The sequence below is a fragment of the Dama dama genome, chromosome 5, assembly GCF_033118175.1.
Source record: "Dama dama isolate Ldn47 chromosome 5, ASM3311817v1, whole genome shotgun sequence".
Lineage (NCBI taxonomy): Eukaryota > Metazoa > Chordata > Mammalia > Artiodactyla > Cervidae > Dama > Dama dama.
The window spans coordinates 112,491,051-112,515,806 of record NC_083685.1 but is presented as its reverse complement, the minus strand read 5'-3'; the positions used below and the strand labels follow the sequence as shown (position 1 = coordinate 112,515,806).

Here is a 24,756-nt window from a genome sequence, read left to right as displayed (position 1 = left end):
GGTCATGAGAGAGATTTGAGAGGGCTTGGAGTCTCCATCCACGTGGCTGTTGCACCTCCAGGGCTGGACAAGTCCTGGCTGTGGGCCGGATCGTCTGCTCCAGACACGGGTGGATTGTCCCTGCCAGGGCAGGCTCTTTAATGCTCCTTTTCAGTGCCTTCAGACAGCCTCATTCTTTTTAGATTCTCTGGTCAACCTCCTCTGGCAGGTTTGCAATGGAACTGCTGTCCTGTGGTTTTCTCAACCTTGGTTTCATGTTAGAATCAGCAGGGAGAAATGAAAAAGCTGCTAATATCTGAGCTTCACCTCCAGAAATTCTAATTTTATTGGGCTGAGAGGCAGCCTGGGTGTGTGGAGTTTTACAAGCTCCCCAGTGATTTCAATGTCCGATCAAGGTTGAGAAGCTTTGCTTTAAGGCAACTGCAGATCTCTGCTCTGGTCCACTGAGTCTGATTTTTCTCCTAGAGGGTCACTTCTCATGGATCAGGTGCCAAGTGCTTCTCAAGCATTACATTGTTTAATTCTTTAACGAGGCTGCCAGGCAGTGGAGAAGAGCAATGGTGTGGAGGAAGGAGTCAGGTATGATTCCACGAAGACCTGGGTTTGACCCCAGCCCCACTGCCTACCAGTCAGGTGACTTGGGGCAAGTTACATAATCCCTCCGAATTTTTGAGCCCTCATCTGTAAAATGGGAATAACAATATCTGCTTCTTAAGGCAGTTGTGATGGAGAAGGAAATGGCAACCCACTCCAGTGCTCTTGCCTGGAAAATCCCATGGATGGAGGAGCCTGGTAGGCTGCAGTCCATGGGGCCGCTAGGTGTCAGACAGGACTGAGCAACTTCACTTTCACTTTTCACTTTCATGCATTGGAGAAGGAAATGGCAACCCACTCCAGTGTTCTTGCCTGGAGAATCCCAGGGACGGGGGAGCCTGGTGGGCTGCTGTCTATGGGGTTGCACAGAGTCGGACACGACTGAAGTGACTTAGCAGCAGCAGCAAGGCAGTTGTGAGGAATAAATGAGGCAGCAGATGGAAATCTGCTAGCCCAGAGTCATTGCCACCATCTTGGCTCCATTCAATGGGAGAAGTGGGAGAGGCTGAGATATCATATTCTTTGAGGGTCCTTGAGAAAGGAGGTGCTCCCCCATCATATCCTGGCCCACAGACTATGGCCAAGGTGTATGTTTGTTGTTGTTACAAGCATTAAGGATAACTTTTGGTAGTTTTTTTTGTTTGTTTTTTAACATTTATTTGGCTGCAAGGGATCTTAGTTGTGGCACATGGAATTGTCTCTCTTCCTTAGAGCATTTGGGATCTTTAGTTGTGGCATGTGGGATCTAGTACCCTGACCAGGGATCAAACCCAGGCCCCTGGCAATGGGAGTGTGGAGCCTTAGCCACTGGACCCCCAGGGAAGTCCCTGCAGTGTTCATTTTCTTCTATGAATCAACAATTTTATTAACAAAATAGTTCACATGTTAAACAATGTTGCTGCTGCTTAGTCCTCAGTCATTTCCGACTCTTTGCAACCCACCAGGCTCCTCTGTTCATGGAATTCTCCAGGCAAGAATACTGGAGTGGGTTGCCATTTCCTTCTCCAGATCTTCCTGACCCAGAGATAGAATTCGGGTCTCCTGCATTGCAAGCAGATTCTTTACCCTCTGAGCCTCTGGGAAAGCCCCATGTTAAACCCATGTTAAACAATATGTGCACCCAAATTAAGAATATAAACCCTTCTTAATGAGGTGCACGGGCAGTTGGCTAAAGAAAAATAATTTGCAGTGGGAAGGTAACTGAGAGTCAAGCTCCACTGAGAATACTACAGGCTCTTTCCCTTCACAGGGTCCAGGTAAGGAGGAGGGACGGGGCAGAAGCTGCAGACACCCATCGGCAGGGCCTGAGTGAAGGAAACCTGGTCACCCCTTGGCACAAGCCAAGTGGAAGGGTGAGGATATGGGGCAGGCACCCCTCAGATGCCAGGCCAGGGAGCTCACACTGACTCTGTGTGTGTGGGTATGCATGTGTGAGTGTGTGTAGTGCTCTAGGTGTAAGTCTGACAGTCCCGGAGGGGCCACATTCCCAAGCATCCCTCCCACTCTCCAGGCTCCCTGCGAACTTTGCTGCTCTGACCCTTTGGATCTCTCTGGGCCACTTGCTTCTCTCTTTTGGCTGAAAGGTATGTTCCCAGGAGAGCTTTCCAGCAGGGCCACCATCTCCATGACTGCTCTTGAGTGTTCCCTGTGTGCACCCTCCCTTGGGGAGGCTCCAGTTGTACCCTCTGAACCCAGTAGGGAGCCTGATCGCACACTCCTTGGTGAGCAAGTGAACATAGCAGCAGAGCTCCCCCACCCAGACGTCAGCCTAGAGCCACAGGTCCCCTCTCCCCGCCCCTGTATGTGGAGAAGCGGAGGTGGACCAGCCAGGAGAAGCAACCCTAACCCTCCCCCACCGCGCCCTGTCAAGCATTGGTTTAGGTGGCAAGATGAGAGCATTTATACTTGTCATGGTTCAAATTTCTTTAAACAAGAAAACACAAGAAAGTCAAAATATGACATTCATCTGGGGTGAGAGAATAAAGAAATGCTGAATCACTGAGGTGAGAAGCAAAATAAAAGTAATCACCAACAGCAAACCAACTCTGCCTTTAACCCCTTCCCCGTCTGAGCACTTTTCACCATGCGTGCATGCATGCTAAGTCAACTCTGTGCAACCCTATGCACTGCAGCCCGCCAGGTTCCTCTGTCCATGGGATTCTCCCGGCAAGAATACTGGAGTGGGTTGTCCTTTCCTCCTCCAGGGGATCTTCCCGACCCAGGGATCGAACTCGTGTCTCTTACGTCTACCTACATTGGCAGGCGGGTTCTTCACCACTAGCACTGCCTGGGAAGCTCCACTTTTCACCATATGCTGCTGATATTCTGGAATCAGGAATGTGGCTCCCATGACTTTTAGTCTTTCTGTGACAGTCCGTTTGCCAAAAGTTAATTCTTGGTTGAGCCTGGGTCCCGGCAGCTCCTGCGAGAAACGACGGGATTTCCATGTAGTCTGAACTTCCGGTTTCCCTCTGGGCACAGGCTGAGCTGGACCCAAATCTCTGTGCCCTGAATTCCCCTCTTGCCAGGACCTGCCCTCTCAGTGTCCTTCCCGAGGGCTGGGTCTGCGGTCATGGCTTCCAGCTGGGGAAAGAACCCATCTTCTCCTGACATCACAGCCCCCTCTAGAAGAAACACTAGACAAGACAAAGCAAGCTATAAATGCAGACACCACAAAGGTTCCCTTAGCCTGGAGGCACCTGAGAAAGCTGCGTCTTTGAGGCCTGCCTGCCCCTGGCCTTACTCCTGCCCCTACACTCCTTTCTAGAAAATGTCCCAGTTCTTACTTATGTCCATCCGAAGTCCATGGCCAGGGAGGGGCAGCCGGGATGTGAGGCCCTGGAGGCTGTTGCTTGACTAGGTGGGACTGTCCCCACTGGGACACCTCTGGCTCCACAGTCCCCTGTATGCCCGAGGCGTCCTCAGCTCAGGAGTAGAGGAGGACACCAAAGCTGAGGAAATGGGGAAGTGAGGATTTTGGGACCTGGGGCAGCAGGGACTTCCCCTAGAACCGCAGGGGGAAATACCACAGAGTAGAAACAAGTAGCAAGAGGAGGGGGAGGAGAAAGAGAAGAAAGGAGAGAGAAGGAGGGAGCTAGGTAGGGTGACAGGGAGTTGGAGGAAGCACCTTATAAGATCTGGGATACAGGCCTGTGGGGACCCTGTCCTGGGGCTCCAGAGAACAAGTGGTCTGTAGACGCCTTACCTTCATATTAAAGACCCAGTCAGCACAGAAGAGGAGCTGGGGAGGCCCAAGAAAGCTTCTGTAGGTACTTACTGTAACTGAACTGTACATTTAAAAATGGCCCAATGAGGGCTTCCCTGGCGGCTCAGTGGTAAAGACTCTGCCTGCCAATGTAGGAGACATGGGTTCGATCCCTGGTGCGTGGAAGATCCCACATGCTGCGGGCAACTAAGACCATGGGCCAGATCTATTAAGTCTGTGCTCTGGAGTCCGGGAGCCACAACTACCGAGCCCATGTGATGCAACTACTGAAGCCCACGTGCTCTAGAGCCCGTGCTCTGCAACAAGAGAAGCTGTCTCTGCAATGAAAAGCCCATGCACTGCAACTAGAGAGTAGCCCCTGCTCACAACAGCTAGAGAAAAACCAGTGCAGCAACAAAGATCCAGCACAGCCAAAAATAAATAAATAATGAAAAATTTTAATTGACCATTACATGGTACATTTTATGATGTGTGTAAGTATGTTGCATAAAAGTTGAAGTAAAAGTTTTATGCTATGTTATACCAAAAAAATGAAAGGAAGGGGCGCAGTTTCTTTGGAAAAGTACCTGGTGATTCCTCAAAAGGGTAAACACAGAATTACCATTTGTTGTTGTTCAGTCGCCCAGTTGTGTCTGACTCTTTGCAACCCCATGGATTGCAGCACACCAGGCTTCCCTGTCCTATACTAGCTCCTGGAGTCTGCGCAGACTCATGTCCATTGAGCCATCCAACCATCTCATCCTCTGTCACCCCCTTCTCCTCTTGCCCACAATCTTTCCCAGCATCAGGGCCTTTTCCAATGAGTTGACTCTTTGTATCAGATGGCCAAAGTATTGGAGCTTCAGCTTCAGTCCTTCCAATGAATATTCAGGGTTGATGTCTTTTACCATATGACCTAGCAATTCCACTCCCCTGTATATGCCCAAGAGAAATGAAGGCATTCACTCACATGAAAACTTGTACACAAATGTTCATGGCAGCATTATCCATCATAACCAAAAAGTGAAAACATAGTACGGTCTATCCATACAATGGAATATTATTTGTCCAGAAAGGAATGAAGTACTGCCTCATACTACAGCATGGATGTCCCTCAGAAATGCTACACTGAGGGAAAGAAATGAACCACAAAAGACCACTCATTGCATGAATCTATTTATGTGAAATTTCCATGATCTAGGCACATTTGTCGTGACAGAAAGGTTTAGTGGTTACATAGAATTGGGAAGGCGTTGGAGGGAAATAGAAAGCATAGCTAACACAATTTGGAGTTTCTTTCTGAGGTGATGAAAATGTTCTAGAATTAGATAGTAGTCATGGTTATGCAACTTTATGACTATATTAAAACCCATTAAAGTATACATGTTAAAAGCATGAACTTCATGGTATACGAATTATATCTTATTTAAAGAATAAGATTTTAAAAACTTTAAAAAAAATAGTCTTCTGGGGAAAGTATAACCATGACTCCAGAATCCTCGCTGGCAATTCCTTTCCTTTCTGTGACAGGAACCCAGCAGGTTGGGGTCCACAGAGCTGAGAAGCTCCTGTCTCAGGCATCACAGATTCAGGATGCTCCCGGCAGGGAGGGGGAGGCAAGGGAGGAAGATGGGAGAGAGAGGACCTCGGGGTGTGAGGAGAGAGAAGAGGACCCAGGCTCCCCAGCTCAGGGCCCATCCCCTCCCATCCCCACCCCTGGCTCTGGGGTCCCAGCCACATTCCCTATTCCAAAAACCACCTGGTTGTGGGAGAAGCCCCCGTGGGAGAAGGCAGGGAGGTCAGGGGCACAGGCAGCAACCTGGGGCAGGCAAGCCAGGGAGTTGACCTCACAGGACCCAGCATCCTGGTCTTCCCGGAAGTAGATGGAGTCAGCAGAATCCATGGAGGGCTCCTGGTCAAAGAAGTTGTAGGGTCGCAGGAAGAAGCCCACACCGTTCCCCACTGTCACGGTGTTGGGAATGTCCTCTGCATGTGGGATGTGCAGGAAACCGGCTGTCACCCAGGCCACCAAGTCCTAGTGGGGGAAGAAAGAGGATCATGAGGTCAGGTGCTGCTAAGGACACCTCTGCCTCCCACAGTGGCCTCATACGGAAGGACTGAGCTCATCAACCAGGAAAAAATGTGAAACCATAACACTTTCTTCCTTAGTGAGCCCTAAAGACCCCTGGAAAATTCTGACTTGGAAGGGAGTGAGGAGGCTCATGCTGGCTCCCTCTGCCTCCTCCCTCACGCCCACAGGCCCCCACTTGACTCACTTGCCCAGCAATGGCCTCATTGTTGATGAAGTCACTGAAGTCCAGGGTTGGGCTCCAGGGGTCATTCAAATTATAGATGCTGGTGCTGCTGGGCTCCCCTTCCTTCCGCTGGGTCACGGCCAGCTGGTACCTGCAGGGGGTTTGGATTAGACCCACAAGATCATCGACTCATCCTGCTGCCTGAAGCTGCACTGAGGAGAGGACACAAAGGGGAAAGGAGGCACAAAGGTCTTAGGGTGTCCAGCCTCTTTATCATCCTCTGTCCACTTCCCATTCTCTCTCTCACAAAGTTCCTGCATGTGTTCAATATCATGAGTCTCAAACATCTACTAGCCGGTCGTTCAGACTTCATGTGGGACTGTGACTCACGCTTCCATGCACATGGGGCTCTGGGCCTGCATGCATTGGCACAGACACGGCCTGATTCCCATCTTAGGTCAATTTCAGTATCTCATGTACCTGGATTTTAGGGAGGACTCCCTCAGAACTATGCTCCTTTCTTCCTCTATTCTTCCTTCCTTCAACTTTTTTTTTTGTTTTTGTATTGGGGTATAGCCAATTGACAATGTTGTGATAGTCTCAGATGGACAGCAAAGGGACTCAGCCATATATATTCATGTATCCATTCTCCCCCAAACTCTGCCCCCCCCCATTCAAGTTGCCACATAACACTGAGCAGACTTCTTTGTGCTACACAGTAGGATCTCGTCGGTTATCCATTTAATTTTTTTATTTTTGGCTGTACAGGGTCTTCACTGCTGTGAGCTCAGGCTTTTTCTAGTTGCAGGGAGCGGGGACTAGTCTCCATTGTGGAGCACGGGCTTTAGGCACGAGGGCTTTGGTAGTGGCGGCTCAGAGGCTGGAGTACTGGCTCAGTAGTTGTGGTGAACAGGCTCCATTGCCCTGCAGCATGTGGGATCGAGCCCATGTCCCCTGCATTGGCAGGTGGATTCTTAGCCACTGGACCACTAGGGAAGCCCAATTTTAAGTATAGCTGCGTGTATATGTCTATCCCAAACTCCCCAACTATCCCTTCCCCTCACCCTTCTTTCCTGGCAACCATAAGTTTGTTCTCTAAGTCTGTTAGTCTGTATCTGTTTTGTAAATAAGTTCACTTGTAAAATTTTTTTTTTCAGATTTCTAATGTAAGGGATGTCATATGATATTTCTCCTTCTCCGACTTACTTCACTCAGTATGACAATCTCTAGGTTCATTCATGTTGCTGCAAATGTCCTCCACCCTACCAATGCCCCTACCCCCGTTTTATTGAGAGATAAGTGACCACTGGTGGTTAAATTCATACATTTTATGTTAGGATGTTCTTCCAAGGTACTTAAAGAAATTTGATTCTACTAGGTTGAGCATACTCCTTAAACAATTATTTTATGTGGCTGGGTTTCCACTGACCTTCTCCTTCTGAGGAGCTGAAGCCATTACTTCTTTCTAATGGCTGAGTAATATTCCATTGTGTATATGAACTATATGTTCTTTATCCATTCCTCTGTCGACGAACATTTAGGTTGTTTTCATGTCTTGGCTGCAAACAGTGCTGTAAAGAGTGCTTCAATGAACACTGGGGTGCAAGTATATTTGTAGATCATATTTTTCTCTGGGTGTATGTCCAGGAGAGGGATTGCAGGATCGTATGGTAGTTCTATTCTTCAGTGTTTAAGGAACGTCCATACTATGTTCTTCATAGTGGCTGTACCAATTTACGCTCCCACAAGTAGTATAGGGGGTGTCCTCTTCTTACCACACCCTCTCCAGCATTTGTTTATGGATTTTTTAATAACTATTTTGACTCAATCTTTTTTTATAAGGTTTTTTTTTTTATATGGACCATTTTTTTAAAAGTCTTCATTGAATTTGTTATAATCTTGCTTCTGTTTCATGTTTTGGCTTTTTGGCCATGAGAAATACAGGATTTTAGCTCCCTCACCAGGGATCAAACCCACAGCCCCTCCATTGGAAGGTGAAGTCTTAACCACTGGACTGCCAGGGAAGTCTCTCCTCTCCAACCTTGATTATGAACATTTTAAACATACAGAAAACTTGAAAGAGTAGCACAGTGAACACCCACACACCCACCTCATAGATTCTACTGATGCCTTAAACGCTTTTTCATGTTTGATTCAGTATCTATCTTTCCATTCATCCATTCACCCAGTAGGCTTCAATTTGAGCAGCCTAAGATTGTGGCTGTAGGAATGCATGTGTGTGAGAATGTGTGATTGTGAGTGTGTACACACACCCATGGGAGGTGGGGAACCTGGGCTCCCAGCAACACGTAGCCTTTTGTACCATCCACCTCCCCCAGTGCCTCCCTTATATCCCATCACCCACCTTGCCCAGCTGAAGGCTCTCTCCATGGAGCTGTTCTGGGGCAGTGGCCCCCCAGCAAAGCTGACCATCTGGATGCGGTAGCCCCGAGGGTGCCCCCACTTGTTGTTCTGCTTGCTGGCCAGGTACAGGTAGCGAGGGGAGGCCCCTCCCAGGGGGAAGGCGGCCTGCTCCTCCGTCTCCAGCTGCTTCCGGGTCACCTGCAGGCTCTGTATCTGGTGCTCAGGGCTCCAGGGTACCGCCGTGGGGACAAAAGCCATGTCCTCAGCCCAGACCCAGTTCTCCAGTCCTGCAGGAGTGGAGTGGGGAGAAGGGAGGAGTGAGATTAGTCAGGCAGCTGCCCTGTCCCCTCTGGAGTCTGCCTGCTCCTGGCTTCAGAGTAGGAGCCAAAGACAAGGCTGGAATGAGTGTGTCCCTTGCTTCCCTCCCCTCTCCCCAGGATGTCCCTGATCCAGAGATTTGGAGAAGGCCTTTCTTCTGGACATCATCTCTGGTAATAACCCCAGATGCCCTACGACTGAGTTTCCATTGACCTTCTCCTTCTGAGGAGCTGAAGGTAGGGTAGTTTACCTGAGGCTGGAGCAGTCTAGCAGGCGATGTGCCGAGTTAGGTTCTTTCTGGCCTGAGGAAAAGGTCTGCATATCATATCTGAAGCTCCATTATTAGAACTGCCTTCTCATGAACATAATCACAGCAGTAGCTCGATTTCCTGAACTTGGAGGAGTTCTACACAGGCAGTGTGCTGAGGGCTTTTACATGGATTGATGCTTTCCTCGCACAACAACCCATTTTATGGATGGGACAACTGAGGCTTGGATGTGCCCCAGTTTGTCACCAAGGGCACATGGTTAGTTTCATGGCAGTGCCGGAGACCTGGGTCTCAGTCTGGTTCTACACTGACTATACATGTGTACTCAGAGGAAGCCAACATCAAGTGGCTCCATCACTCATGGACAGCAGACATGCAGGCCAGCGGGAAGGAAAGCCAGACCCCAGGCCCAGCACTGCTGGAGCTTAGTGGTGTTTTCTATTGTTTGGGGTTTGGCAAGGAATTAGGCACAGTATGTTGCCTGCATATTTGTTTTGAACGAATTTATTGGCGTCCAGCTGGGTTCCACATTAGGAATCAACTTAAGTGATCTGAGACCAAAGAGCAGTAAGCTAAAACATGCCAGGAGCTCCCTCCATACCTTCAAAAGATTAGAGAGAGTGGAGACTGATTGAGCAAAGCCTATTTCCTCTTGTGAATTACTGCTCCTAGGCCACACTCCACAGTTTCTGCTTACATGCATGTTAGTCGCTCAGCCATTTCTGACTGTTTGTGAGTCCATGGACTATAGGTCTCCAGGCCCCTCTGTCTATGAAATTTTCCAGGCAAGAACACTGGAGTGGGTATCCATTCCCTTCTCCAGGGGATCTTCCCAACCCAGGGATCGAACCAGAGTCTCCTGCCTTGCAGGCAGATTCTTTACTATCTGAGCCACTGGGGAAGCCTTTCTACTTATAGATGATAATTAGGGTGATATAGATGATAATAATAGGCCAAGAGTTCTCTTTTCTGGTACAGCCACACAAGCAAACTCATATGGATAATAATAACAATCATAGCTAATTCTTCTCCATGTGTATCAGATACCATTACATGTGCTTTAAGGTTTGCCATAAGGACTTCTCAAGTGGCCAAGTGGCTAAGACTCTGAGCTCCCAATGCAGGGGGCCCAGGTTTGATCCTTGGTCAGGGAACTAGATACACATGAATCAACTAAGAATTCACATGAGACCTGGTGCTAGCAAATAGATAAATAAATACATACATATTTTTCAGCCTGGATGGGGGGAAGTTTGAGGGAGAAGGGATACAAGTGTATGTATGGCTGAGTCCCTTTGCTATCTACCTGAAACTATCACAACACTGTTAATCAGTTATTCTCCAATAAAAAGTTTGTTGTGTGTGTTTTTTTTTAAAGGATTTCCCTGTCCAATTCAGGGGACATGGGTTCAATTCCTACTCTGGGAAAATTCCACATGCCTCGGGGAAACTAAGCCCGTGCACCTCAACTACTGAGTCTGCACTCTAGAGTCTGTGCTCTGAAACCAGAGAAACCACCACAATGAGAAGTTTATGCACTGCAGCGATAGAAACCCCACTCACAGCAACAAAGATGCAGCAAAGCCATAAATAAACAGACAAGTGCATATATTTTTTTTAAAAAGAGTTGTCCTAGTTTGGATGTAGAGATAAAGAGAGAAATGTGTGTCAGAATACATACATATATTTTCTAGTTAAGTCCAATAAAAGACCCTAAAAGCAATGACATCCCAGGAATAATGAGCACACCTGGTACCCAGATCTTGGTTTCTAAATACTATTCTCCAGTAAAAGAAATCAGAGATTCCTGGAGAAGTGGTTGAATTAAGGGTTAGAAGAGGGAAAATACAAGATGGAATGGGAACATATTGTGCCAGAGAGTAAAGAAGTGCTCAAAAAAGGAGGGAATCATATCAGCAGGACACAGGAACTAACCTGAAGGCCCTCCCAGTGACCAAAGCTGGAACAATTTAGGGAAAAAAAAATGATAGTAGGGGGTTATAACCCTTAGAATAAAATATCCATGAGTCCATACAGTTATGAACAAATAATTACATATGTAAATAAAATGGAAGGACAACACTTTTTTATGGAAAATTCCAATGAATAAATGTATAAAGAAAAAGAGACAAATGTAAATGACACAGTAATAATCACTGTTGCAGGAAAAATCCACCAATAGATGCTAATATTCATAGACAAGAGCATGAGAAGAAATAGCTTGAGAAGAAAAGAAATAATATATTTGCATAGTATCAAAAATTTACCTCAAATATTTATTAATTGCAAGTGGAAAAACAGTAACTTTTGCAATGGAGGTAGCTGGAAAATAACACCTTAACCAAGTGGTTGAGTCCCACATCACTGGCGATAAGACATAAGGACAAGATGTATCCCATGATACGATGCTCTGAGAAGGGTGTAGTGTCATTCCTGTGGTTTTCTTACCCAAGAAACTCCATGAAAACAAAAACACAAGCTCAATCTAACCATGAAACAGTATCAGAGAAAACTCAATGAAAGACATTCTACAAAATGATTGACTAATATCTTCTAAAGTGTCAGTTCTTGGGACTTCCCTGTGGTCCAGTGGTTAAGCATCTGCCTTGCAATGCAGGGGATATGGGTTTGATTTCTGGTTGGGGGAATCAAAGATCCCACCTAAGATCTCATGTGCCGTGGGGCAAGGAAGCCTACGCACCGCAACTACGGAGCCCTCATGTTCTAGAGTGTCTGGCCCAAGAGAGCCTGTGGGCTGTGACAAAAGATCCCGCTTGATGCAGTGAAGATCCCACATACTGCAACTAAGACTGGATGCAGCCAAACAGATAAATAATAGGAACTGCTTCAGATTGGAGAAGACCATAAAGAGATGGGACATCTAACTGCAATGTGGGATGCTGGTTTAGATCCTGAATCAGAGAAAGGAAATCAGTGGAAGAACTGATAAAATTCTCATCAGGTCTGCCATTTATAGTATTGTAGTCATGTTAATTTCCTGGGTTTGACTGTCCTGTGTTTCTGTAAGATGTTAACATTAAGGGGAGTCAATGAAGGATATATGGCAACTCTGTATAATGTCTGCAATTTTTCTGTAAATCTAAAGTTTTTTCAGGGACTTCCCTGGTGGTCCAGTGGTTAAGAATTTATCTTCCACTGCATAGGATGCAGCTTTGATCCCTAGTCAAGGAGCTAAAATTTGACACGCCCGGGAGCATCTAAGTCCAAGAGCCACAGTTAACTGAGCCCTCACATTCTAGAGCCTGTTCACAACAAAAGAAGCCTGTGAGCTTCTAGAGCAATTAGAGAAAGCCCAGCCATTATGACGAAGAGACGATGCTCTGCAATGAAGGCCCAGCTCAGCCAAAAACAAAAAGTTATTTCAAAAGAAAAAATGTCTTCAAATAGTCATTTATCCTCCCAACAATCTTATGAGAAATGCACTGTTAAACCATTTTTATACTTGAGTAAACTGAGATACAAAGAGGATAAGCATAAAAATCTTTCTCTCAGGGTGTGGAGAAAAGGGAACCTTCTTACATTGTTAGTAGGAATGTAAATTGGTGCAGCCACCAAGGAGAACAGCATGGAGGTTCCCCAGAAAAGTAAAGATAGAGTTGCCATGTGATCCAGAAATTCCACTTCTGGGCCCGGGAGAAAACTGTAATTCAAAAAAATACATGCACCCCAAAGTTCATAGCCACAGTATTTACGATAGCCAAGACCTAGAAGCAACCCAAGTACAACAACTGACGATTAGATTAAGAAGATGTGAGATACACATAAACACGATGGAAGTGGCTAGTGACTACCATATTGAACAGAATAAAAGAATAGAAAAAAACATTTCCCAACAAATGCTGGAGAGGGTGTGGAGAAAAGGGAACCCTCCTACACTAAAACCTAAAAATAGAGTTACTATATGATCCAGCAATCCCATTCCTGGGCATATATTCAGACAAACCTATAATTTGAAAAGATACATGTACCCCTGTGTTCATAGCAGCAGTATTTACAACAGTCAACACATGGAAACAACCTAAATGTCCATTGACAGGTGAGTGGATAAAGATGATGTAATACATATATGCAATGGAATATTACTGAGCCATGAAAAAGAACAAGTGAGAATCAGTTGAACTGAGGTGGATGAACCTATAGCCTGTTATACCGAGTGAAGTAAGTCAGAATAAGAAAACCAAATATTGTATATTAACACATATATATCAACTCTAGAAAAATGGTAGTGGTGAACCAACCAGTCCATCCCAAAGGATATCTATCAGTCCTGAATATTCATTGGAAGGACTGATGCTGAAGCTGAAACTCCAATACTTTGGCCACGTGGTGCGAAGAGCTGACTCGTTGGAAAAGACCCTGATGCTGGGAAAGATTGAGGGCAGGAGGAGAAGGGGACGACAGAGGATGAGATGGTTGGATGGCATCACTGACTCAACGGACATAAGTTTGAGTGAGCTCCGGGAGTTGGTGATGGACAGGGAGGCCTGGTGTGCTGCGGTTCATGGGGTTGCAAAGAGTCAGACATGACTGAGCGACTGAACTGAACTGAACCTATTTGCAGGGCAGGAATGGAGACATAAACATAGAGAACTGACTTGTGGACACAGCAAGGGAAGGAGAGGGTAGGATGAATTCAGAGTGTAGCACTGAAATACTTTGTGTAAAATAACTAGTGGGAAGTTCCTATATAATGCAGGGAGCTCAGCCAGGTGCTCTGTGATGACCTAGAGGGGTGGGAAGGGAAAGAGTGGGTGGGAGACTCATGAGGAAGGGGATATATATACACACACACACACACACACACACACACACACACTCTCTCTCTCTCTCGCTCTCTCTCTCTCTCTCTCTCTTACGGTTGATTCACATCGTTGAACAGCAGAAAGTAACACATTGTTAACAAATTATCTTCCAATTAAAAATCTTATAAATAATAAAATGCAGCACAAATTGACATATCTTTGAAACAGAAACAGATTTACAGCTATAGAGAACAGATTTGTGGTTGCTGTGGGGGAGGGATGATTGGGAGTTTGGGATGAGCAGACATAAACTACTATATGTAGAATGGGTAAATAACAAAGACCTACTGCATAGCACAGAGAACTGTATTCAATATCCTGAGATAAACCATAATGGAAAATAATATGAAAAAGAATATATATATGTATGTATAACTGAATCACTTTGCTGCATAGCAGAAATTAACACAACATCTTAAATCAACTAAACTTCAATAAAAAAAGAAAAGGTTGCTCTCACATTTGCCAGGAGCTCTTCATGTGGTCCCTACTCCTCCATTATAACCTAAGCCTTTTGAAAGCAGAGATGTGGTTTCTTTTGTTAAACTGTTTTACTGCAGTGCTTGGCACAAATATGCATTCGGTAAATATTTGTTGTTTGCATGAGTGTAATATGTTGTTATGTGAGAAATTAGAACTGAGAAATATATGTACATTATGATTGAAAAATTTCAGTAAAAATCTATACCACTATATCTTACCATGGGTCTTCCCAGGTGACTCAGTAGTAAAGAACCCACCTGCCAATGCAGCAGATGTGGGTTCCATCCCTGGGTTAGGAAGACCCCCTGGAGAAGGAAATGCAACCCACTCCATTACTCTTGCCTGGGACATCCCATGGATGGAGGAGCCTGGCGGGCTACCGTCCATAGGGTCGCAGAGTCGGTCACAACTGAGCAACTAAACCACCACTGTATAGTATCATACATAGCACATACTGTGATATATTCTAGAACTGCAGGTGCAGAGTTTTAAAAAAGAAAAAATTATTTTTTAAGCATGAGAGAATAACTAAGGTTGAAAATCTCTGAGTAGTTTGATGACTTTCATATTTATTCATATACTTGTACATCTTTAATGTTTCAAAGAGATTTTTCTTCTCTTTGGCCTCCCAGCGAGCAGGATATTAGTACCCTGACCAAGGATGGAACCCTGCCTCCTGCAGTGGAAATGTGGGGTCTTAACCACTGGACAACCAGGGAATTGGCACAATGAAAACTTTTAAATCTAGGCTTAAGACTTCAGACTCTTTCATTGGAATCATTGCCTCCGCCAGCACGTCTTACCTCCTACATCCAGATCCACCTTGTAGTGGGCACTGTGGGTGTGGACAGTGCCCAGCGTGTGTTCCCCAACCTGGTTTCCGTATCTTCGGGCAGCACCAAAGAGAAACACTGAGCCGATGTAGCCTGTGGCATGGAATTTGACTTCTATGGCCCCATTGGGGTGGAAGACCATATCCCACACATAGTCATAGTTGAGCATCGTGGACACAGACCTGAAGACCAGCACTGTCTCTACAACGCCCCCAAAATAGTGGGAAAGAAAATCTGAGTGGTGTCGCCTCAGGGGCAGGCCCTTGTTCTGCTCAAACACACAAAAGGCATCATGTAGTGTCTTGGGGGCTTGGGACTCCAGAAGGAAGTGCCAGTCCACATAGGTAGCCAGATAGGGACAGTCAACCCCACGGCTCAGGGGTGTGGAAAAGTACCCCAAACCAAAGTTGGCATCTGCATACCGGCCTCTCAAAGCCAAAGGAGAATTTCCACCATAGATGGCCAAGGCCTCCTGGACACTGACTTCATACGCAATTCTTTCCCCCTGGAAGCGGATGTCAAAGATCCTAGGACCACTGAAACCTCCAAGGCCAAAGGAGAAAGTCCACAATGAGGAGGCCACTCGATTGCCCTGGACACTGAAGCGGGGCCCATGAGGATGGAACTGCAGAGGTGGAGTTGGACCCGGGGGCACCTGGGACTTCAGGAACCAGGACCCACCTGTGCCATTGTCTGGGATCACCACCACATTCACCTGGCCAGCCTCAAACTGCTCCTCCAGCTGGACCAGACTCTCGTAGTAGTGACCTTGAAAGAACACCTTCTGGATGGTCCACTGGGCAGGGTCCAGAGCCTTGTGGTCTACTAGCAGCTCCAACCCCACAGGGTGCAGGAAGAACCCAGCCCCAGAAATGTTGTAGTAGAGACCAAACCAGGTGGCCCTGTCTCCTGACTGCACGCCACGGGGAGCTGAGTTCATGGTCACCAGTTTCTGTCCTCCTTGTTTGTAGGAGCAGCAATGGTGGAGGACACCAGCAGCCTGGGGCAGCTCTCTGTCAAAGATCATCTGGTCTATGTCCAGGTACTCTCGGAGAAGCACAGGGCGTCGGTAATACGGGAGGGGACCCCCATGACGCTCCACGGTCACATCCCGCATGTAGGAGGGCTGGGGCAGCGGCCCCACCACCAGCTCAGTCACATTGGGCTGGGGTTGTCCGCCAAAGAAGATGATGGCCAGTGCCTCCCGGGCAGGTGGGGGGCTCCCCTTGTCCAGGTGGGCCAGGGCTGCAGCCTTGGGGGGCAGCTGCAGTTCTACCGAGAAGACGCAGTTGTCTGAGGGTCTGGCCTGGGCTGCATCCACCAGGTCTGGCCCCAGCTTCTGGGTCAGGAAGCTCATCACAGCTGTCAGCTCTTCTCGGCTCAGGTCTGCAAACAGCTGGCTCTGGTCAGGCTGTGTCCAAGGTTGGACACTGGGGAATCCGGAGGAGCAGCGGGGAGGCAGACTGGGATGACATTGCTTCCCAACTCGTTTCTCACTCCCAGCACCACCTTCCTCCCTGCCCATTACCAGAAGAGTCCACAAGGACAGAAAAATGCAGATGAACATCTCTAAAACTCCTGGTTGTCCTCAGCCTCTCCAATTGGAATGCAGAATGCAAGATAGACAGACAGACAGGACCTGGGTGCTCGATGCCTCTTTCAGTCTCTGGAGGTGCCTGGCTCTGGGTGGTCCTTCTGGGCGATGGCATGTTGGGTAAATTCAAGACAAGCAGCCAAGGAAAGAGAGTTGACAGGGAGTGGAGGTTTGGTACAGGCAATGGTCAAACCAGGCTCGGGAGGTGGGGCTGAGGTAGAAACCTGGACTTTAAGTGGTCCACGTCAGCCTCTGTCTTCTTGTTCCAAATCAAACACTCAGGTTCAAGGTTGGGGCACAAAGTGGAGGAGGGCTGGGTTTGGGAGACACAGCTGGAGGGAGGAGAGGAAGATGTGACGGGGGCAGAAAGGGACTGTCCTTGGGCTTCTCTGCTCATGCAGATGCAGCCTTTCTCCTGGCTATGTGGCTGCAAGCAAAATGCACCTGAGCACAACCCTCCAGCAGGATTTGCTCCTTCCTTCCTCTAGTCTGGGAAGCCCTCATCACTGCCTTCTGCTCCCCCATCAAGCAGAATCCTACAGGCACCCACAGGAGCCTGCAGAGTCATGCTGAGAACCCAAAGCACCAGGGAGGAGCTGGGGGACTGAAGGGCTGAGCCAGGTCAACATCTTGGAGGCCCTGAGCTCCCTGAGTCACTGGAGGGAAACATTCAGGGGGTGGAACCAGTAACAACCTGGAGGGGGATGGGAGCTGCAGTGTAAGAAAGACCCTCTCCCTATCCCATGAGCAGGACTGGTGGATCATCACAGGTCAGAGTGCCTGGAACTCTGGCTGCGAACTTCCACCTTGGGCCAAGTTATAAATGCATCCAGCCATCACGGGCCCTCTCTCCTGACTGAGGTCTTTCTCCCTGTTCTTCAGAACCTAGCTTCTCTCCAGCTCACAGACTCATCTCCATCCACTGTTGACCCAGCAGTGAACCTGGGCTTGGAGCAGGACAGAAGGGAGCAGAAGCTTCTGTACTGTGTGTGCTCCCTGGATGTGACTCCCTCAGGTCAGAAGCTGAGAAGCATCTGAAATCTGTTTCCTGTCCTTCACCTCCCAGCCCTGCCTGTGCTTCCAGCAGGTGGAAGTCACCCCTCCCCATTGCTTCTCATTTCCCTTCTTTGAAGAGAGTCAGACAGAGAGAGTGAGTGAGAGACAGCAAAAGAGAAATTGAATGAGGTTTAACATTTTTCTTGTACATGTACAGACAAGTGGAGGCAAAGGGGTCACCAGAGGCCACCCCCATTTTTCTAGGTTCAAACACTTGAGAAAATTGAGTCCCCAAGCCCATGTCTCAACTCACTTTAGCTTTCCGTACCCTGCTGCTGCTAAATCGCTTCAGTCATGTCTGACTCTGTGCGACCCCATAGATGGCAGCCCACCAGGCTCCCCCGTCCCTGGGATTCTCCAGACAAGAACACTGGAGTGGGTTGCCATTTCCTTCTCCAATGCATGAAAGTGAAAGGTGAAAGTGAAGTCGTTCAGTCATGTCCGACTCGTAGTGACCCCATGGACTGCAGCCCACCAGGGTCCTCCATCCATGGGATTTTCCAGGCAAGAGTACTGGAGTGGGGTACCACTGCCTTCTCCGTTCCGTACCCTACCCCTTCCTAAAACACAAGTTAGTTTAAAGAACAGAGTCAAATCTTGTTGGGCCCATTTATTAATAATAATAAATGAATATTAATATAGTCATATGGTTCAAAATTCAAAAATTTCTAAAGGGTTTATACTACTAAGTTGCCTCCTGTTTGAGTCCCCGTCTCCTGGTTCCTCTCCACAGCAGCAACCAGTGTTATCCATGTCTTCTGAATACGCATTTCTAAGATATGAAAATATGTATTTATGTGATACTTCCCTGTAAAACACAAGTGGAGGTGTCCTATACACACTTCTGTGCCTTCTCTTGTTCACTGGATTATGATTCCCTATAAAGAGATATAATTACTTTTACAGCTGCATAGATTTGTTTTTTAAGAGTGTATCAGAATTTATTTCATCAGTCTTCTAGGAACAAGAGTTCTACTGCTTCCCATCTCTGGTTCTTTGCAGAGGTAGCCCGAATCCAATCTGCCACCACCCAGCTGTCCATAGGAACAGCCTGTGTGGAGGCTCCACCCCCAGAAACCCTGGCTTATTTGCATGCTTACATATGCTTGAGCAGCACCTCACCCCATGGTGTGAGTGCCTGGTCTTCCCATTCTGCCTGCCCCACCTTCCCTGTTGGCTACGGCTGAGTGCCGAGGGCTCTGGCCACACACACACCTGACATAAAATGACCACTCTTCATTAGCACTGCACCCACAACACTTGAGCTGCTGCTGTCCCCATGACCATCCTCTACCAGAGGATGCAAGATCCAAGGCAGATCTATACAAATGGGCAGAAAGAACTGTGAAGAGACACCCTGCCCCAGGACTGAGGGAAGGGGAAGCTCCCAGACACAGGGAGACACATGGGGACTGTCTTCTCAAACTAGATGTCCCTTCCAGTTTGAGACTTCCACAGGCCTGGAGCCAGGAGAGGACACCAGAGTTGAGAAATGAGAACTGGGGAAAATCTGCTCAGGGCAGGAAGGGAAATCCCAGAAAATAAGAACAGGTAAGAACAGGAGGTCTGGCTCGGTCTCTTGTGGGGTCCCTGGGTCCTGGTACACACAAGGTTTTGTTTGAGCCCTCTGAATGTCTCTGGCAGGTATGGGGTTTGATTCTAAACGTGATTTCACCCCTCCTACCATCTCATTGGAAGGACTGATGCTGAAGCCGAAACTCCACTATTTAGTCAACTGATGCAAAGAACTGACTCATTGGAAAAGACCCTGATGCTGGGAAAGACTGAAGGCAGGAGGAGAAGGGGATGACAGAGGATGAGATGGTTGAATGGTATCACTGACTTGATGGACATGAATTTGAGCAAGCTTCAGGAGTTGGTGGTGGACAGGGAAGCCTGGCGTGCTGCCGTCCACGGGGTCTCAAGGAGTCAGACACGATGGAGCGACTGAACTGAACTGAACTGAAGAACAGGAGGGGGTTAGGCAAGAAGGAAGAGAGAGAGAGAAAGAGGACTAGAATGAGAGGAAACATGGGCCAAAGAGTTCTTTCCAGCTGGACTCCTGGATTCACCTGGCAGGAACCCTGCCCGGGGCGCCTAGGCGGCCATCCACATAGAGAGCCCCCATCCTCCCCTCCCAAGTGAGGACTGGGGAATCTCAGAAGAGATCTGGCATGGCCTAAAAAGATTTGAGAAACCCAGAAGGCAAAATAAGTAGAAAACAAACAAAAAAAATTGCCAAAGTTAAGTCTTCTAGAAAGGTTTAATCATCACTCTAGACTTCCAGTTGGCCATTTATCTTCTCTCTGCGATAGGAATGCAGCAGGTCTGGAGTCAACAGAGTTGAGAAGCCCATGGGTCAGGCAGCACAGGCTATGGATACTCCCAGGAGGGATGAGGAGGCAAGAGCAGAAGACGGGAGAGGGAGGAACCTGGGGTGGGAGCTGGGAGAAACTCAGTGCCCAGCCCCTCCCCTCTCCACACTCCCTTGTCTTTGGGTCCTAGACACATTCCTCACCCCAAGGACCACCTAGTACTCAGGGAAGCCCCCATGGGAGAAGGCAGGGAGGTCAGGGGCACAGGCAGCAACCTGGGGCAGGCAAGCCAGGGAGTTGACCTCACAGGACCCAGCATCCTGGTCTTCCCGGAAGTAGATGGAGTCAGCAGAATCCATGGAGGGCTCCTGGTCAAAGAAGTTGTAGGGTCGCAGGAAGAAGCCCACACCATTCCCCACTGTCACGGTGTTGGGAATGTCCTCTGCGTGTGGGATGTGCAGGAAACCGACTGTCACCCAGGCCACCAAGTCCTAGCGGGGTAGAAAGAGAGTCAAGACTCCTGGCACTGCTAAGGTCAATTGCCTCCCCTGGGCTTCACTTTGGGAGCCTAGCTTCGAACAAGAGAGTTTTAAGTCTTTAATGTTTTCCTACTAGCCCAGAAATCAAAGCATAAAGAATCGATTTCACATTGGGAGCAATACCAGAGCTCCTTGCTAGCCTAAAGTCTCGACCTCTGACTTTCCCTATCACATCACCATCAGTCTATGCATCTGAGGGGAATAATGCAACCTTCAGGTTGCTTCAGTACCTCCCCTGACTCTGGGAGTATTCCCAAACTGTAACTGAGAGAAGGAGAATGGAAGAGGGAAGATCAGGCATTGAGAGGCAGAAAAGGCTGACATTTAGCAATTAATCTTTAGTGTGAAGCCAAAAACAGAGATGTTGATATAAGCGATGTTATCTTCCGTGGTCACTCGAGCCCTCCTGAATCCTGCAGCCCTTAAAGGACTCAGTCCACAGAGCTGAGACTGAGACTAAGAGGGCTGTTGCCTCTTGAGGGTCTGCAGATGAACTCCCAGCTTAGGAAGTTTCCCTCCACAAGTAATGAGCAGATCCACAAAAGCACAGAAGGCAGGAGTCAGCTCAGCCTTTGAGGTGATCACGGGGTTTCAGCCCCCACCGCAAAGGAAGGTTGGGCTGATCTTTGTGTCCCCCAACCCTTCCCTCTTCTCCCGCAGTCAGCTGACCTTTCCAGCAATGGTTTCATTGTTGATGAAGTCAGCAAAGTCCACGGTGGGAGTCCAGGGGTCATTCTGATTGAAGACGCTGGAGCTGCTGGGCTCTGTCTCCTTCCTCTGGGTCACGGCCAGCTGGTACCTAGAGATGCTCTGGTCAGGGGTCCATGGTAACTGTCCCTCTCCTGCTGCCTGATCATCATGGAAGGGGGCCAAGCCCATGGACCTCAGGTTTCCCCTCTCATCTACAGTCACTCAATGTCACCCTAGAAGTTGTCAGTAGCTCAGCATCTTTTCAAGTCTACCTGTCGATCCCTTGCAATTTCACAGCATACCCCAACCAAAACAGAGAAGACTTTTCCCATGCGGGCTCTAGCATTCCCAGGGGGCTGTGTATCCACTGTTGGCCTTTTGATATCCAAGAAATAAGTTTTGTGCTCTTAGCTCACCTGGTATAGAATTTGAACTGGGTTCCCAATTGCCCCTCCCAACATGCTCTTCTCATCTCATCCAGCCCCCTCCAACAACACACCCCACCTACCTTCCCCAGCTGAAGGCTCTCCCCATGGAGCTGTTCTGGGGCAGTGGCCCCCCAGCAAAGCTGACCGTCTGGATGCGGTAGCCCCGAGGGTGCCCCCACTTGTTGTTCTGCTTGCTGGCCAGGTACAGATAGCGAGGGGAGGACTCTCCCAGGGGGAAGGCGGCCTGCTCCTCTGTCTCCAGCTGCTTCCGGGTCACCTGCAGGCTCTGTATCTGGTGCTCAGGGCTCCAGGGTACCGCCATGGGGACAAAAGCCATGTCCTCAGCCCAGACCCAGTTTTCCAGTCCTGGGGGGGAGGGGCAAAAGGTGAGGGGAGAGGGAGGCCTGGTCAGGCAGCTGCCCTGTCCACTCTGGACTCTGCCTGCACCTGACTTCAGAGTGGGGGCCAAAAAGAAGACCAACTGAGTGTGTCCCCTGCTTCCCTCCCCTCTCACCCGAAGATGTCCCCAGTCGTTGAGCCCCCTCTACTGGAATCGTTGCCTCCCCTAGGGTGTCTTACCTCCGACATCCAGATCCACCTTGTAGTGGGCACTGTGGGTGTGGACAGTGCCCAGCGTGTGTTCCCCAACCTGGTTTCCGTATCTTCGGGCAGCACCAAAGAGGAATGCTGAGCTGATGTAGCCCGTGGCATGTAATTTGACTTCTATGGCCCCATTGGGGTGGAAGACCATATCCCACACATAGTCGTAGTTGAGCATCGTGGACACAGACCTGAAGACCAGCACTGTCTCCACAACGCCCCCAAAATAGTGGGAAAGAAAATCTGAGTGGTGTCGCCTCAGGGGCAGGCCCTTGTTCTGCTCAAACACACAAAAGGCATCATGTAGTGTCTTGGGGGCTTGGGACTCCACAACGAAGTGCCAGTCCATGTAGGTGGCCAGATAGGGGCAGTCTACCCCACGAATCAGGGGTGTGCCGAAGTAACCCATGCCAAAGCCACTATCCGTATAGCGAGTAAGCATTGCTGCTGGGGTATTCCCACCATAGACAGCGCCAGCCTCTTGTAGGCTGATCTCATAAGCCAGCCGTTCTCCCTGGAATCGAACGTCAAAGATCCTAGGACCACTGAAAGCTCCGAGGCCAAAGGAGAAAGTCCACAATGAGGAGGCCACTCGACTGCCCTGGACACTGAAGCGAGCGCCCTGAGGATGGAACTGTAGAGGTGGAGCTGGACCCGGGGGCACCTGGGACTTCAGAGACCAGAACCCACCTGTGCCATTGTCTGGGATCACCACCACATTCACCTGGCCAGCCTCAAACTGCTCCTCCAGCTGGGCCAGACTCTCATAGTAGCGGCCTTGAAAGAACACCTTCTGGATGGTCCACTGGGCAGGGTCCAGAGCCTTGTGATCTACCAGCAGCTCCAACCCCACGGGGTGCAGGTAAGGCCCACCCTTTGTGATATTATAGTAGATGCCAAACCAGGTGGACCTATCACCTGATTGTAATCCACGGGGAGCTGAGTTCATGGTCAACAGTTTATGTCCTCCTTGTTTGTAGGAGCAGCAGTGGTAGAGGACACCAGCAGCCTGGGGCAGCTCTCTGTCAAGAATCATCTGGTCTATGTCCAGGTACTCTCGGAGAAGCACAGGGCGTCGGTAATACGGGAGGGGGCCACCATGACGCTCCACGGTCACATCCCGCATGTAGGAAGGCTGGGGCAGCGGCCCCACCACCAGCTCAGTCACATTGGGCTGGGGTTGTCCGCCAAAGAAGACAATGGCCAGTGCCTCCCGGGCAGGTGGGGGGCTCCCCCTGTCCAGGTGGGCCAGGGCTGCAGCCTTGGGGGGCAGCTGCAGTTCTACTGAGAAGATGCAGTTGTCTGAGGGTCGGGCCTGGGCTGCATCCACCAGGTCTGGCCCCAGCTTCTGGGTCAGGAAGCTCATCACAGCTGTCAGCTCTTCTCGGCTCAGGTCTGCAAACAGCTGGCTCTGGTTTGGCTGTGTCCAGGGCTGGGCGCTGGAGGATCTGGAGGGGCAGTGGGGAGGCAGGCTGGAATGACATTGCTTTCCAATTCCCTTCTCACTCCCAGCACCACCTTTCTCCCTGCCCATCACCAGAAGAGTCCACAAGGACAGAAAAAAGAAGATGAGCATCGCTAAAACTCCTGACTCTTCAGGCTCTTGAATCAGAATGCAGCATGCAAGACAGACACACGGACAGACAGAACAAAGTGGACGATGCCTCCTTAGTGTCTGGAAGGTCCTGTCTCTGGGTGGCGCTTCTGGGCGATGGCGTGATGGGTACATTCAAGACAAGCAGCCAAGGGCAGAGGGTTGGCAGGGAGTGGAGGGTGGGGTGGGGGCCATGGTTAACTCAGTTTGGGAAATAGGGCTGAGGTAGGAATCTGCATTTTAACTGGCCCACGTCATTTTAACTGGCCCTCTGTCTTCGTGTTCCAAATCAAACACTCAGGTTCAAAGTTGGGGTAAAGTGGAGGAGGGCTGGGTTTGGGAGACACAGCTGGAGGGAGGAGAGGAAGATGTGACGGAGACAGAAAGGGACTGTCCTTGGGCCCTTCCTTCCTGTTCCAGGCCCTAACTTTCTCCTGGCTACCTGGCTGCAAGCAAAACACACCTGAGCACAACCCTCCAGAGGATTTGCTCCTTCCTTCCTCCAGTCTGGGAAGCACTCATCACTGTCCTCTGCTCCCCCATCAACCAGAATCCTACAGGCACCCACAGGAGCCTGCAGAGTCATGCTGAGAACCCAAAGCACCAGGGAGGAGCTGGGGGACTGAAGGGCTGAGCTCCCTGAGTCACTGGAGGGGAGCATGCAGTGGGGGGAGCAGTCAGTGTAAGAAAGACCCCCTCCTGACCCCATGAGCAGGATCGATGGACCATCACAGGTCACCGTGTCTGGAACCCTGACTGTGAACTTAACCCAGGTGTCCACAAGCCTCATCCCCAG

The 24,756-nt window shown here is 49.1% G+C and overlaps 2 protein-coding genes across 2 annotated transcripts; both read right to left on the bottom strand.

Annotated features, from left to right (window-relative positions):
- Positions 1 to 5,486: 5,486 nt before the first annotated feature.
- Positions 5,487 to 16,711, bottom strand: LOC133055632 (primary amine oxidase, liver isozyme-like). The gene is made up of 4 exons (XM_061140765.1): positions 15,115 to 16,711; positions 8,420 to 8,705; positions 6,076 to 6,205; positions 5,487 to 5,834 (listed from the first exon to the last, which is right to left on the bottom strand). The coding sequence occupies exons 1-4, from the start codon at positions 16,709 to 16,711 to the stop codon at positions 5,487 to 5,489; spliced, it is 2,361 nt and encodes a 786-aa protein (XP_060996748.1).
- A 3,613-nt stretch (positions 16,712 to 20,324) lies between these two features.
- Positions 20,325 to 23,942, bottom strand: LOC133056109 (primary amine oxidase, liver isozyme). Its single transcript, XM_061141218.1, has 4 exons — positions 22,346 to 23,942; positions 21,847 to 22,132; positions 21,318 to 21,447; positions 20,325 to 20,600 (listed from the first exon to the last, which is right to left on the bottom strand). Exons 1-4 carry the CDS (start codon positions 23,940 to 23,942, stop codon positions 20,325 to 20,327), a joined length of 2,289 nt encoding a protein of 762 aa, XP_060997201.1.
- Positions 23,943 to 24,756: the final 814 nt, after the last annotated feature.

Coding starts and splice junctions, on each gene's coding strand:
- LOC133055632 (XM_061140765.1), bottom strand. CDS start 16,711: ATGTTCATCTGCATTTTTCTGTCCTTGTGGACTCTTCTGGTAATGGGC. Junction 8,706..15,114: donor GGTGGATCTGGATGTAGGAG/GTAAGACGTGCT, acceptor CCACTCCTGCAG/GACTGGAGAACTGGGTCTGG. Junction 5,835..6,075: donor ATGAGGCCATTGCTGGGCAA/GTGAGTCAAGTG, acceptor TTCCCCCACTAG/GACTTGGTGGCCTGGGTGAC.
- LOC133056109 (XM_061141218.1), bottom strand. CDS start 23,942: ATGCTCATCTTCTTTTTTCTGTCCTTGTGGACTCTTCTGGTGATGGGC. Junction 21,448..21,846: donor AGAGCCTTCAGCTGGGGAAG/GTAGGTGGGGTG, acceptor GAGCATCTCTAG/GTACCAGCTGGCCGTGACCC. Junction 20,601..21,317: donor ATGAAACCATTGCTGGAAAG/GTCAGCTGACTG, acceptor CTACCCCGCTAG/GACTTGGTGGCCTGGGTGAC.